General features: G+C 38.5%; 1 protein-coding gene across 8 annotated transcripts in view; it reads right to left on the bottom strand.

Moving 5' to 3' along the window:
* The window catches only part of pja2 (praja ring finger ubiquitin ligase 2), a 52448-nt gene that overhangs the window by 17766 nt on the left and 18109 nt on the right, over positions 1 to 16573 (bottom strand). For 3 of the 8 annotated variants that reach the window (XM_078396371.1, XM_078396374.1, XM_078396375.1), the window contains 4 exons: positions 13700 to 13900; positions 7016 to 8075; positions 6550 to 6735; positions 2273 to 2479 (listed from right to left, as the gene is read on the bottom strand). In XM_078396371.1, coding sequence (XP_078252497.1) covers positions 2273 to 2479; positions 6550 to 6735; positions 7016 to 8075; positions 13700 to 13900 — 1654 coding nt within the window. The remainder of the gene's footprint in view (positions 1 to 2272; positions 2480 to 6549; positions 6736 to 7015; positions 8076 to 13699; positions 13901 to 16573) is intronic. The other 5 variants (XM_078396377.1, XM_078396378.1, XM_078396373.1 and 2 more) reach the window with 4 other exon arrangements.

The raw sequence follows: 16573 nt of genomic DNA, 5'->3' as shown, positions 1-16573 counted from the left end.
TTGGTTATTTGTGCTTCATGCATGCACGCTTCCAATTTCTTTCCTTTGTACTTAACAAACTGCTCAGTTGGCATTTGGCCATATGAAAAACAACAATGCGGTTTAGCAGTTGGCATACCACTTCTGAATAGCAAAGTTTGAATGCAATCCATTTGCAACTGATCAAAAAATAGCACAAGGAAGAAATGAGAAATCAATAGAAAAGTTCAAAGGCCAAAGTGACTAAATAAACTTCAAGAATATCAAGTAGCTTAAATGGCAATGGAATTATGAGACAACCAATATGAAACTAAGCATTAAAGCAAAGAACCAGTCAAAAATAAACCTGATTTTACAATCATTATAATGGATATCAAATAAGATTTCCATGAAGTCTCAATAACCGATCTATCCCACTGTCAAAAATCTACAAGAAATCAAAGAAATGCACCATCACCGGATCCAGCTTTCTTTGGTTTTACACCGTGTGTCAAAACATTCATTGCCCCTCAGGTTCCTATTAAATCTTTCTCCTCTCACCTTAAACCTATCCCCTCTGACTTGCTGAGTTACTCTAGCATTTTGTGCTGACTACATCCTATCTTTGTCCCGCCCCCTCCCCTGACATCCCGACTACATCCTATCTTTGTCCCGCCCTCTCCTCTGAAGAAGGGTGTTGACCCAAAACGTCACCCATTCCTTCTCTCCTGAGATGCTGCCTGACCCGCTGAGTTACTTCAGTATTTTGCATCTACCTTCGATTTGAACCAGCATCTGGAGTTATTTTCCTACCCTCTGACCTTAATTGTTTATTTCCCTATCCTTGGAAAAAGTCTATGCATTCACCCTATCTATTCCCCTCATGATTTTATACATTTCACCAAGATCACCCTTCTGTCTCCTACGTTCAATGGAATAAAGTCCTAGGCTGCCCAACATCTCCCTATAATTCAGCCCCCATCAGTCACATCTTCCCATCCTCACCCCACCCATTTCTGCAGGTACCACTCTATCTGTGACTCCCAATTTCACTTGTCCCTACCCAACCACCCCATCCTTGGCACTTTCTCCTGCAACCATAGGAGGTGGAACACTTGTCCTTGTAGCCCCCCCTCCCCTCCATCATCCAGGGACCCAAACAACCCTAACCAGGCCAGACAGAGTCACATAAAACCTCCTCCAATCTTGTCTCTTCCCCTCCACCACCACATCACCCAGTTGCATTCACCTCCCCCACCTGGTCTCATCTGCCCATCATCTGGTTCCAACTATCGCCTGCCAGCAACTATCGCCTGCCAGCAACTGTCTCACACCTCCATCTCACCTCTTTCTCCCCTTCTCCTCTGCTATCTCCCCTCTGCATTCTCAGGTTTGATGGAGGCCCTCAACACAAAAGGTTGACTGTTCCTTTACCTCCATAAATTCTGCCTGACCACTGAGCAGTTAGTTTTTAGGTCCAGTTGCTAGTATTCAGTCTCTCTGATAACCTCCTATTTAGGTGGTTCAAAGATACTCTCTGAAAGACTACACCGAACAAATTCTTCCCCATCTAAGACTTTGCCCCATGTAAGTCCTAGTCAATATTGGGGAAGTTAAAGTAGCCCATGACAGCACTCTTACTTTTTCATCTTTCCGTAATTTCTTTACATGTCTGTTTCACTATCTCCCACTGGCTACTGGGGAGTCTAAAGTACAATCCCCATTGATTGATTGTGCCCTTCTTATTTTTGAGCTCTACCCACATTGCTTCAGCAGACTAATCCTCCAGTGTGTCCTATGAGTGTCACCATGACATTCTCAATTAGAAGAGTAACTCCTCCACTTCTTTTATCTCCCTCTCAAACACATTTATAATATCAAAACTCTGAAACATTGGCCTGCCAGTTGTGTTCCTCTCACAACCAAGTCTTGTTAACGACAATGTCATCGGCACTGATCCAGGCTCTAAGTTAATTTGCCTTTACACACTATACTCACTTCATTGAAATAAACACACTTCAGCCCATCAGTTTTACCATAATATTTAACTTCTCCCTGGCTGTCCTTCCAAGATATGGATAGGAAAGGTTTAGAGGGCAATGGGTCGCATGCAACCCAATGAGACTAGCCCAATATGCCAACTTGGTCAGCATATTCAGGGTGAGCCAAATGGCCTGTTTCCATGCGGTACAGCTCTAATGCTCCAAGAGCTTAACTATGTGATGCCAGATTATATGTGAACCTGAAAAAATCTTCACATACACATAACAGCTGCATAAGAAACCAATAAAAAAATATATTTTTAATCACCAACCTCCATTCCATATCCAAGTCTTCACTTATGCTGGAATCATCTTCAAAATTGTTACTATCATTCAGAATTATAAGTCCTGAATGCCCAAGTTGACCTAACCCTTCAGTCTCATCAGTGCTGCTGCTGCTGCTACTACTAGAGCTATTGCTTTCTTCATTAAATGCCACCCAGGGAATCTCTCCTTCCTCCAAAGAGGTTGGTTCTCTGCTGAAATAAAATAAAGTTATAAGAACATAAACAGAAAGAGGAGGCCTTAGAAAGGATAGAACAGTGCCGCACAGGAACAGGCCCTTCAGCCTAATATTAACAGGAATTTTCTTTGTGCCAGATGCCTTTACAACATAAAAAACATAGAAAGTACAGCCTCAGTACACAGTTTATACAAAATCCTCCAAATTCACCAGCAGTATAGATCGATGTAGTCACCCAAGAATGGAGCTGTCTTAAAATAATACTTCTCATCTGCATTTAACTTGGGGAAGATCATGGAAACTAAGGATTTAAGATAAATTAATAGCGATGTCTTGGAATATATCTGCATTACCAAACAGGAGATGCCAGTAGTCTTTTAGCATGTTAAGGTGGATAAATTTCCAGAACCTGATCAAATGTATCTTGAAACTTTAGGAAGCAAGGGAATGAATTATTGGGGCTCTGGCAAAGATATATGCATCATCTTTAGTCACAGGTGAGGTACCAGATGACTGGAGGATGTCTAATGTTGTGCCTTTATTTAGCGGCTGCAAGGTCAAGTAGGGAACTATACGCTGGTAAGCCCAACATCAACTATGGGAATGTTATAGGTGCAGATTCTGAGGAAAAGGATCTTCTAGGACTGAATAAGGATAGTAAGCATGGCTTAGTGCAGGGGAAACCATTACTCACCAATTTGCTTTGGGATTTTTTAAAGAGGCGGCAATGAGGATTGACGAGGGAAAGTAGTAGAGGTTGTCTACATGGACGTTAGCAATGCCTTTTATAAGGTCCCACAGTTGTCTAATACGGAAGGCAAGATCACATGGTAAGATCACATGGCATCCAGGGCATGGTGACAAATTGGATACAAAATTGGAGTGATAGTAGGAATTAGAGGGTGGTAGTGGAGGGTTGCTATTCAGATTGGAGGCCTGTGATCAGTGTTATGCCACAGGGTTTGGTGTTGGGTCCACCGCTGTTTGACAACTCCATTAACAATTTGGATGAGAATGTAGATAAAATGATTACAAAGTTTGCAGATGGCACTAAAATTGGTGGTATTGTGGACAGTGAAGGTTATCCAAGATTACAACAGGAACAAAATGAACTGGTGAAATCAGCCAAGAATGGCAGGTAGAATTTAATTCAGATGAGAGCAAGGTGTTGCATTTTGCTAAGTTAAACTAGGGCAAGATTTACACAGTACATGGAAGGGCCCTGGAGAATGTTGTAGAACAGACACCTAGGGGGTACAGGTACATAGCTCCCTGAAAATGGCAAGTAGATAGACAAGGCAGGAAGGCGGCATTTGACATGCGTTTTTTATTGGTCAGAACATTGGGTACAGGGATTGGGTCCTCATGTTACAACTATACAAATCGTTGATGAGACCGCACTTGGAATATTATGCGGCTTTCTGGTCACCCAGCTACAGGAAGGATGTCATTAAGCTGGGAAGGATGCAGAAAAGATTTATGAGATTGTAACCGGGCATGGAGGGTGTGAATTATAAGGAGAGACTGGATAGGCTGGACTCCCTCCTCAATAACAATCAACACAGGAGCACCTCAAGGCCATGTACTCAGTCCCCTGCTCTACTCCCTCTGCACCCATACTCCTAGACACAGCTCCTATACCATCTTTAAATTTGCCTGTTATACCACTGTTGTTGGACGAATAACGGGTAACAATGAATCAGAGTGCAGGAGATTGAAAATCTGATTGAATGGTGCCAGATCAAACTTGCTCAGCAAGACAAAGAAAATGAGGGGAAAGCCAGGATCCACAAAACTGACTTTATCAAAAGGTACAGTCGTAGAAAGAGTCAACAACTTCAAGATCTTGGGTGTGCATATCTCTGAAGATCTGTTCTGGGCCGAGCACACTGATGCAATCACAAAGAAAGCTCATCATGCCTCTACTCCCATTGGAGAGTGAGGAGACTCAGTACGTCGCCAAATACTCCATTGAACCTCTACAAGTATACTGTAGAGAGCCTACTGACTGGTTGCATCATGCCCTTGTTCAGCAACTCAAACCTGCCAGTAATAAAAGAGATCAGGGACAGTGGTAGACATTGCCCACTCAATCACAGGTCCTGACCTCCCCAGAGGTCTGAAAATCATGACCTCTAGGTTCAAGAACAGCTTCTTGCCAGCAACCATCAGGTTTTTGAACACTGCACAACACTAAACTGAGCAACTTTGAACTTGTGTTGTGTGTCTTTGGTTGCATTACAGACTTCGGATTTTGCACTATTATGGTTACCTAGTATTATGGTTATTAATTCATGTTACTTTTGATTGTTGTACACCATCGCTATGTTATTGCGTTTACGGACAAGTTAAACTGCAGCAAGAAATTTCTTTATTCTATTCTTGGTACCTAAGACAATTAAACGCTCAAGTTTTTTTTCTCACACTAGTGTTCATCTTTCACCTGAATAGTCCCCACATCCAACACATGATTCCACATTTCCATCACCTCCAATATGATCCCATCACCAGTACCCATCCCCACCCCTTTCCACAGAGACTGCTCCCTCCACAACTCCTCGGTTCACTCATCTCTTCCCATCCAAACCACTCCCTCCCCAGGTACTTTACCCTGCAACTGTCAGATGTAACACCTCCTCCCTTGTCTCCATTCTGAGACTCCAGCATACTTTCTAGGCAGAACAGAGGTACACATGCACCACCTCTAACCTCATCTACTGCATCCGGTGTTCCCCGATGTGGCCCCCAGATCTACGAGATAGCGTAGATGCAGCAAGCATTTCACCAAACATCTGCTCAGTCCGCCAAGATCTACAAGATCTCCCGGTTGCAAGCCATCTTAACTCCTCCTCCCATACTGACCTTTCTGCCCTGAGCATCCTCCATTGCCAGAGTGAGGACACATGTAAATTGGAAAAACAACACCTCATAAGCTTGGGTAGCTTAAAACCCAATGGTATGAACATTGAATTCTCCAATGTTAGGTAACCACTACATAACCGTCCCTTCCCCCACTCCCTCCTAATTTCCTGTGCCCAACCTGGAAATTACCTGAAACACTTGCACCTGTTTCCCCCCCCCCTCCCCCTCCCCCTACATTCTTTGCTCTAGCTTTCAATTCACAAATGTTCAATCCTTTTGTCTCACATTTTGTCTTTTGATCTCTGGCCTTTATCATCAATCTGCCTATCAAAAAAACCCTCACCTGTATCAACCTACTATGTGCCAGCCTTTGGCCTACCCCACATCCCTTCTAGCTTTCTTCTTCCCCCTCTCCCCTCATCCCACATCCCACAATCAGTCTGAGGAAGGGTCCCGATCCAAAACATCACTTATCCATGCTCTCCAGAGATGCTGCCTATTCCGCCAAGTTACTCCAGCATTTGTGTCTTTTATTTTAGCTCATCTGAACATCTTGGTTCGGTGGAAGGGCTTCTTCCCATGCTGTACAACTCAGACTGTAAATAATAGGCAATCAACATTGAAATCCGTTCCCTGGGGCATTTCATTAGTATCTAATAATACTGAACTTTCTCTGTTTTATGGGCTCACCATTCCCACACACTCAGCACTAAACTCCCTCTGCTAAAATTGCATCCATATCAATATTAAATATGTTATATCTTAAATATCACTAACCACAAGTCCTTGTTCTGGAATCTCCAACAAGGACAAACATCTTCATTGCCTCTGAAGTGCTAACTCTTGGCATGTTTCAATTAGATCACTCATTTCTCTAAATGCTAATTAATATTGACTGTTATAATATTGACAACCTGTAGATTCCCCACTGTATTACTAGTCTCATCACAGGAATCAATCTTGTGAGCCCATAATGCACTCACTTAATGGTAATTATCTATTTTGTTAGCTACGCAGGCCAAAAATGCATACAATACTCTCTAGCTGTGCTCCCACCAACACCTTGTATCATTTTAAGGCAGCAAAATCCAGTCCATTATTCTTTATTACTAATTTTACAAGGGGCTGGTGGCTGAATGCAAAGAATAAGTATTAACTTTCATTTCTGAAAAGGTAGAATTGAAAAGCAGAAAAGTTAAGATAACTGAAGTGTGTTTTACATACCCTACAGTAAAGCAGTGCTGAAAAGATTCTTCATCCAAGCTGCTACTAATGCTGTTTGGTTCAGTTGGCTGTTCTTCGACTCCTGATAAGGTTTCCCAGCTTTCATCACTAGAGTGCATTTTTTCTAAGACAAAATCAGAGGTCCATATTGCTGACCACTCCTCACCACTGCTTAAAGAGCTGCTTCTTTTGGGTGCATATGCAGGGAGGGGACAGAGACAAAGTAGTAAATTAGTGCCTTGAAATATATGTCATATATATATATAGTTCATTTTTAATTTTATTAATAACAAATGCTTGCTTCTTTCACTATGTTATAAATCCATTCAATGGACAATATTACAAAGATTAGCCATCACCATCTGGAAGATACAGGAATGTATTCCAGCAAATTTATTAATGATCAAATGCAGTCATAAATCAGCTAACATTCCTTCAGCAAAACATTAAATCAAATGTTTTTTACCTCTCTTCCCCAATGTTGCAATCATTTTCAAATTCATCCCAGAAGCTGTTTTCTGCTATGGTATTACCAGGATTTTCTTGTTGGTTGGTAGCCTGTTCCTTATGAATGCCTGTAGTTCCTTTGACATTGGATTCAGAATCAGTTTTTGAATCGTTATGGATTTTATCCATGCAATTGCACAAGGCAAAATTTGATCCACAACATTCAATATTACCCGTCATTTCCTTCGTACAATGGCCGTAAAGCTCATCAGGCGAGTGCAGATCCCTTTTGGAATGAGTGTCAGTTCTCTCCTTTCTAACTTTTGGTCTTACTACCATTTCCGAGGAGCTTGGTTGTTCTGTCGTGCAACAGAATATATTTCCTTCAGTTTGAACACTCAATGAGCTCTTATCAAGATTCCTTTCCCTTCTTTCTTTAATTTCCTCCATCTTGACATAGCCGTTATTTTCTTGCACATTTTCTGATGTTGGTGAAGTGTTCTGATGTTCTTTCGATTCACTTTGATGTGCTTTAACGGCAATGTCCATATTGGACAAAGTATCCATTGACACAGAACATGGTGGCTCAATCTGCTGGTTGCTACCATCATGGATTACAGCTGAGAGGTAGGACTGTAGCCCATTAAGATAATCAACACCTTTTTCTAACTCTGAAAGCATTGTGTCCAATCTTTTCTGAAGTTTTCCTTCTTTTTGTAAGGACAAATGAGTAGCTGAATCCTCATCCTCTCCTTCACTGCTTTCTGGTTCATATGAATCCATCTTTACAAGACCAATGCCAGTCTGACTTCTGGAGGTAGTCTCAAAAAAATTACTAGGAATCGACCACTTGGGGGTTTCTGTATTTTGGCTATCTAAATAATTGCCTAATGGTTCTTTAGCACTGGGTAAAACAAATTCATTGGACTCGCATTGAAAAAGTCTTTGATTCAGAGGTGATGACAAAAATCTATTCTCCTTTTGAGGCTCAAAATCCACATCTCTTTTGGGATCCATAGTTTGGTCATATCCAGTGCATTGTGAAAGCAACTCATTTGTTGATAAGATTCCACTGGCAGCTATGAAGGAGGGGAAAAAACACCTTAAATCTCATGTACTTTGAAATAGACTACAAAAAATACAATCTCCATTACATGCAGAGGCAACCTGATTTGTTTTAAATGAATGCTAAAATAATCAGAGAACATATTTTTATCAGTTAGAAAACAATACTGTACAAATGCCCTATATCTCTAGAACGGAACACTAAATTTTCAGGTTTAGGGTTAACTTAAATTTTAAATGACAGATGCCACACCACAAAGATAATAGTTCTGGGTGTTTTCTTGTCTAAGCAGGCAACAAAATGCAATGAATAATTTGTGGGGATGGTGGATGCAAATGGTAAAATTGGGAAAGTACAAATTCAGACCGAAGGTCCAATAGATGGTACACCATCATGCCTCTTTCCACTGTGCATCATCATGTATTTTATCGTGGCCTGCAAGTTGCCATTCCTAGCCATGCCCATTTCTGCACCAATGGTCCAATGTGGTGTGTAGAAAAAATGTTACTTGTCATCTACCTTATTGGTCTTGGATCATCCCAAAATTAGTTTTGGTGGTTTCAAATGGTTCCGAGCTGCCATGGACCATATACAATATAGTTTGCCTTTCAGTTAAAATAGCATGGATACCCGGGAACTGAATTAAATAAAAAGTGCCCTATACACTGCTGCTCAGATATCTCTTGACCCAAATGTTGTTCCTTGTGTTGACTATTTCCAAGCATTTTCCTTTGAATACTGAGAGGTTTGCCACTCATGGTGAAATCAGGCTAAAAAAAATTGAATTTGAGGCTACAATACATTTCGGGACATAGCAGAGATGACTTGCTCTCTATCTGATTATGCTAATATTTACTTGGGAGTACTTCATTTATATACTACATACTTGACATGGGAAGAAGGCACAGAGAAAACTACTATGAATGGTCAAGTGTTCATATGGTTTCAGAGACTTTAAAATGCTAACAAACAAGATAGATTTGGATGAACAAAACTGATCATATTTGGAATTTCAAAAGATTTGCTTAGTTGCCTTACAAATGACAGAAATATAAAATAAGGGCTAATAGGATACAGGAGTAATATTTCATCTTGGAGGAGAGGAAACAGTCTTTGAATAAACACATTTTCAGATTGCCATTTTGGTACCAAAATGGTATTACAAAGAGCACAAATAGGTCCTCAGCAGAATACAATAATTGATAGTAAAACTTGAAAAATCAATAATTCTCACAACTTCGTTGGTGCCAGTTTGCACATCTTCTGGCTGATGAACAGCTGGATATTACTCTTATTTCTATCCCAACACAATTTTAATTCACCTTTGTTTTAGTTTTTAAAAAGTCGGATAAATAAGTACTGATAGTAGTATAATGAAATTTTTAATGAACCATAGAAACATAGAAAATAGGTGCAGGAGGCCATTTGGCCCTTTGAGCCAGCACCGCCATTCATTGTGATCATGGCTGATCATCCACAATCAGCAACCTGTGCCTGCCTTCTCCCGATATCCCCTGATTCCACTAGCCCCTAGAGCTCTAACTCTTAACCTGGCACGGTTAAATGGATCATGGAAACCAGGGCCCTTGTAAACTGGATGCTTCCACATTAAAAGTTTGAATACTTGATCCAAAGCTAATAGAGCCAACCTTTTGTATACAACACTTCTGTATACCATGCAGGTTTACAAATTGCACCACTTTACTCCCACATTCAAAACCATTTGACTCCAACCCATTGAAGATTGCTTATCAACCAGAAATCCATGTTTAAGGTTGTACATGGTAATGAACTTTCATTTGGCTTTGATAAAATGTTAAATTTTAGAGTACTCAAGTGCCACTAGTTATTTCAAATACTCAAATATTTGTCATAACTATTAAATCTGATTATATGGTTAAAAACAATTTAATATTACTGAATGTTATAAATCTTTGGAAGAATTATAGAACATAGAACAGTACAGCACAGGAAAGGGGCCCTTTTGGCCACGATGTTTGTGCCAAACATGCCTAGCAGAACTAATTTTATCTGCCTGCACATGATCCATATCCCTCTATTCCATGTACTTCTATGTACCTATCTAAATGCCTCTTCAAAGTCACCATCATATTTGCCTCCACCGCCTGCATTCCTGGCCCAACCGCCCTGTGTGTAATAAAAACTTGCTCCACACATCTCCATTAAACTTTCCCCCTCTCACCCTGTAGTTATGGCCTCTAGTGTTGGACCTTTCCACCCTGGGGAAAAAGGTAGTGACCGTCTACCCTATCTATGCCTCTCATAGTTTTGTACACTTCTATCAAGTCTCCCCTCAACCCCCGATGCTCCAGTGAAAACAGTCTATCCAACCTCTCCCTGTAGCTGAAAGCCTCTAATCGCATTCTTGTAAACCTCCTCTGCACCCTCTCCAAAGCTTCTACATCTTTCCTGTAATGAGGCAACCAGAATAGCACGCAACACTAAAACGCGTTCTAACCAAAGTCCTATAGATCTTATCCGTAGAATTATGCTTTCTACATTTATGTGATAAGGTTTTTTTTAGCCAACTTCCTCATTCCACTAAATTCACCAATGATGGTTGACTCATCTGCAGCACTGATACCAATGTCCAATTTAACTCTTAGCTTTAAAAAGCAGGAAGGATCTGGATAAAATTAAGTGATGGATTAGCAATAAAGATAAACAGAAGAGATTATTTTCATACATTAATCGACTGGGATGATGTTGGCTGACCTAACAACTGTTAATTAACACAGTCAAGGGAACTGGTAACTACTCCTACATCAACTAAAATGTAAAGTAATTAACATAATTTATGGACACTAACAAAAAAGTGAGAACTTAAAATGATGTCGGATACCAGGGCAAGTTCTGGTCCAGAATGCAAGGAATAAGGTTTCCAGGCATCCACGGATTTTACATTTAATATCCATAACAGCACACTCAAAATTCAGCCAGTAAGGATTTTTAACTGTAAACAGGAATGTGGAGGAGCCGCTGTGATGGATGTTTATGTAAAATTTTTGTGGTTGTGTGTTTTGTTGCGTTTTTGATATGACTGTATGGCAAATCAAATTCCTCCTATGATTTACATACTTGTTTTGTTTTCATACTTGTCTAACAAAATCAATTACAATTATATCAGACCTTAATTACACAACAAACCTCTTTTCTGAAAGTATTCAATACATGGTATAAGTATAAGTACTAAATAATTAGTTAACGAATACCAGTGTATATATTAATATCTGAACTGGAGATAAACAAATTAGAATTTTTAATAAATATTTGCTCTCTCCACTACCAAACAAAAATTAACTTGAATTTTGCTAAAATGGTGAATTGACAGCATTCATTGCTGAACTCTAGCTAATGATTTTAATTTGTGACATCAGAAGTTCACTGCAGGGAATCTTCAGATTTCAACAATAGTTATGTCATCAAGTCAGCAGAGCAGAAAGCAAGCATGGTTGCAAAACCACTAGTTTTTCAACCACCCAACAAATATTTTTAAAGACCAAAATGAAGATTGGGCATGCACAAGATTACATCAGAAGCTAAAATCATTACACAAACATTTTAATTTTAAAAACTATTTTAAATAGTGCAATAATGCGCTTGAATAATTGTTTTTCTAAGGGCTGGAGAGTTAATAATTAAAGCTTAAGTAAAAAAATTAAAACATTATGAACTGAGTATCTTTACATTATTTTTTTTTAAGTGAAAATAGCTCAAACTTTTGCAAAATCACCGATTTTGGATTACTGCCATTGTGGTTGCAACACATTGCACCTAGGTGAAATTTCTACATTTCCATATTTCAATGAGAATATTGTACTTTAAAAGTTGCTGTCAGATTTCCTTCATTAGAACATTGGGCATCAATTCTCAGCCTTTTTTTATCCCTATTAATTTCCTTTTAACTCAAGCAAGTGAAGTTAAGATCTGGCAGTGTGTATGATTCAAATAAAAATCACAGGGGGAAATCCTGAGATGAGAGTGTTGCCCCTCATGAGCAGCCAAATAAATTAGATCGACATTCTTTGATGTTTAAAAGTATGTGGTTAATTTATTCAGACATACATGATCCTTAGGAGACAAGATAGAAATGACTCCACCAGTGGGAGAAACTCAAACAAAAATACATGTTACAAAATTAGGGAGCTCCCATGTATAAATAAGACGCATAGGTATTTCTTCTTCCAGAATGGTGGATCTCTGGAACTCTATATCCAAGAGTGTTGTGCAGGTTAGAACATTGGGGGTATTTAGAGAAAATATGGGTTAATGTTTCCAACAGCAGAGAATTGAGGGCGGTGAGAAGAGGACGTAATGCCCGAGGCATCAGCCATGATCAAATTAAATGGGACAGACTCGAGGAGTCATGAGGTCTACTCTTGCATTTATTTTCTTCTATTTTCATGAAGTTGATAATCACGTTCCTTACCCCATTCCTACACTTTGACAATTGTGGTATACCCGTTAATCATAGGCCTTGTCACTTCTCCCCTCCTGCCTGAAACATATCAGGGCAATTTATACCCAATTTGTCCAGCAAAATAAAACACAAATGAGATGGCTTACATTATATTTTGCTTATACCACAGGAGCCACATTAATCCAAAGTTGTATAAATGAATTACTCCTCTGAAAAAGGTCAAGACATTAGTGAAGCAATTAAAGGGTATACCACAATTCCCAAAGCGCAGGAAGCATACTTAATTAAGTAGCAGGTCTCCTTCAAATTGTTGAAGACCTATTAAGGCAGCATAAACCAGTAAAGTACAGTATCCATCATTTGCGTTGAGGCAATGCTCATGAAAGGTAAGGTTGTTGCCTTGGAGGAATGCGTTGCCTATTTAAAAAATATATTTTAATCTTTTGGAGAATTTGTTAAATTCACGGAAACTTCACTGAACTCCTTTAAAATATCCTGACATCTTTATGGAAAAAAGAATTAGACAAAAACAGTGTTTATTCATTTCACTACAATCACAAAAAAATTGGATGCCATCTTTGTTGCAAGGTAGTTACTACCCATGAAATTTCTCTTTCGCAAGGAAGAGTGACAGTTGGAAAGGAAAGGGAACAAATGTGCAAAACAATATCAGTGCCTTGTTATTTTTTAATAAATTTAGCTTCAATTATTTTCTTCAGGGAATAGAAAAGAAAAATCACATTTGCCAAAACTGTGTATCCTAAACAATTGCTTATCAATCTCATAAAAAATGAATCAGCGATATGAATCAAACACTAAATGGCAGAAAACCTATTTTGATAACTTTTCCATCTAATTTGAGCAAAATAATATTCTAAATGAATGTAGAAATTAACACTATAACGGAAATGGTGAAAATCATAAGTCACTGATTTGACATGCTTGCAAAAGGCAACACCAAATAAGGCAAATAATTTTCCTTTCAGAATAAATTAATTCTATTTGTATTGATGACTCAGAAATTTTGCTTTGTATATATATGCATCATTATAAGATGTGGATAGAATTAAGCTTTAAATCTGATAGCTATGCATTTAAACATTTAAGTGCCTTATTCTTTCACAAACTGTTGAAAGCTGAAATCTACTTAAACCTTCTTAGACAGCACTTATTATATTTGAAACACAACAACACACATAAACCATTATCTTTTGAAACAGTGTTTAGCTCCATTCCTTCCCACTGGTGATCACTGTCTTTTAAATGTTTCCATGGCTTGGCAATAGAGGGTCGAAAGCTAACATAAGCATGCCTTCTCCCATATCTTCTTCCAGTGACAGTCTGATAACCTCCTGCTGGTCTGGGCCAGGCTGCTTTTCCAGAATCTTGACCCATCACTACAAACAAAAAGAAAACAATTAGACTGTACTCCTCATTCAAAATTATATGACACTTCAGTCTCTTTCCTTTGTGACAAAACAACAATGTCTTGCTCAGGTATACTGCAGATTAATAAAGGAAGACACAGAATGGGCATATTTTATATTACAGAAATAAGAAAAGTAAAGGCAACATCTACATCACTGCCTTTCAGGCAACATCTACGTCACTGCCTTTCAGGCAACTGTTCATCCTTACAGAATTCACAAATCACAACCCAAAATTTTGAGATACAGAATAAAATTTGCTCTCACTGAATTTATGTGGAATAAAAGTAAATAAATAAACATCATCTATTTTATTTCAATTTGTGTTTACGGATGCACATGCATATTGATGCATGTTGATATAGTTTTGGGTTGCGGGGGAAAAAATCCAAATGGGAACTGTTTTTAAGGAATACAACACCCCATCCACCATAATGTGAGGGGCACCTACATTATGTACAAATGTACAAATTTGGAACAGAATAGAGAAATAAATGTTGCTTTTACAAGTAGATTAAGAGTAACAAACAAAAAAAAAGGCCAAATGTAATGAGAGGCTTTTAGAAAAAAAAAGTAACAGCAAGTTTACCACATATTCATTACAAATGTATGACCTTTATCATCACTTTATGACCTTTATCGTCACACCAAAAAAAGTGATTTCTTCTTAAAATAATAGGTTATGTCATTTGATCTCTTAATGTGCTATTAGTCACTTAAAATTGAAAATATAGAGCTATGGTGATAATTTTCGACTTCCCATCTGGTTTGCAGACTGGCTGACTGAATTACCCAATTAGATAGACACCTGAATGTCCATTTCAACAGATATTCGCCAATGTCATTCTGATGGCCTCTACAAATGCAATTAAAGCAATCTGGATGAATCAGACATGAACAAACACCATAAATCTCTGCCAATTCTAACTAAAATGTTCATAAGTACTTAATGTTGACATCATCCGAACTCTGTTGACAGATTCAAGTAACTTCACAATTGAAACCAATAAGCCTGTGTTAAATAATACAGGTGACATTTGCAATACAGGCATCATTTCTGAACCTAGAGTTTAATTTTGAAGGAGAGGCGATGGTAAAACTGAAAGTTGAAGGAAAAGAAAGCTTGGGAGTTAGATATACATTAATCTGCGATGATTGCAGATCAAATTGTTTTTCAACATATTTAGAATTCACTGGCTGGACCTCAGATGGAAATTGCAGCAAATTCTAAGAAGTTAACTTTAGAAAGGAGGTACTCGTCTTGCAGAAGGTACAGGGTAGACTTATCAGAATTATGTCAGGACAAAATAATTCAGCTATCTTGAGAAATTGGGTAAAATGAGGTCATTCTCATTTTTAGAGAAAGATAAATTTCATAGGGAGGAGCTTTAAAGCAAAGAAGCAAAAGGATCTAAGGGAGAACTTTTGTTTAGGATATTGACAAGCAATGATGAGAATCCAAATTCACTGCCTGAAAAAGTAGGACAAAACCGAGGCAATCGCAGGAATAGATAATTTGGTTCCTCACAATATGTCATGCACTATACTGTTAACCAAGCTGTACTTGTGTGTTCTAACCCCTTAAATCTTAAGTTTTTTTACAAGCAAAAAATTAAATTAAAGCAGCTTTCAAAATGTATATAAAAAATTGGAGGACTTTTGGGAAAGGCAAGGATATGACTAAATCGACAGTTCTTAAAATGCTTGCACAGAACTAGTCTTCTTTCAGTGCCTCAAGTCACCACATGTAATTTTCTCGCATGGGGTCCTTTTGATTCCTTCCATCTGAAGTACGAGTACTTGCTCAATTACCATTTTTTACAAATTATAAAGTCAACAAATTATTTTCCTTAGCTTTGTTCCCTGGTGTGAACATCAGAAACGGAAGCAGAAGTAGGCCGTTCACTTCCCTGTGTCTGTTCTATCATTCAATAGGATAAGATTGTACTAACTTACTTCAGTCCCAGTAAGTTAGTTTCCATTAAATTACCTCTCATTCTCCCAAACTCAAGAGTACCAACAAGGTCTGCGTAATTATTCCTAACATGAAAACAACATTCCAAGAATCAATTTGATGATTAAACAAGAAACTGTGGATGCTGGTCTTACAGAAGACACAAATTGCTGGAATAACTCAGATCAGGCAGCAATTTGGTGCAAATAACAGGTCTTCAAGTGTCTGAAAACAGCAAGAAAGTAGCTTTTCTTGAATCTTGAAACACATTCTTTCAAGCTTTTGTACATTCTGCCTGATGGCAAAGGGGAGGAGAAAGTGGTTCAAAAGTAGCCCTTGATTTTCTTGGCTGCTTTCCAGAGATAGCATAAAGTGTAGATGGAGTTGGAGGGAGGAAGATTGGTTTGCATGATGAATTGGGCTATACAAGTAATATTTAGATTATTAAATGTTTAGACTTTAAATAAAATTAGACAACATGCTAATACAAGTTTCTTATTGCAGAAAAATGCATAACACGTAGAAATTTTCAGCTGAAATATTCGAACATACAATTCATCTGATATTTCAAGTAATTTTAAAATACTGCATTAACGAGTCAATGCTGGAAGTGATTGCCTAACTCTCATCACGAACTCCAACTCGTTTTGAAAGACCTCATCAACCCCTCTGTAATTTGCTCGTCACAT

Source organism: Rhinoraja longicauda, chromosome 3, assembly GCF_053455715.1.
Source record: "Rhinoraja longicauda isolate Sanriku21f chromosome 3, sRhiLon1.1, whole genome shotgun sequence".
NCBI lineage: Eukaryota > Metazoa > Chordata > Chondrichthyes > Rajiformes > Arhynchobatidae > Rhinoraja > Rhinoraja longicauda.
Note: the sequence above shows the minus strand (reverse complement) of the source record. Positions and strands in the feature narration are given on the sequence as shown.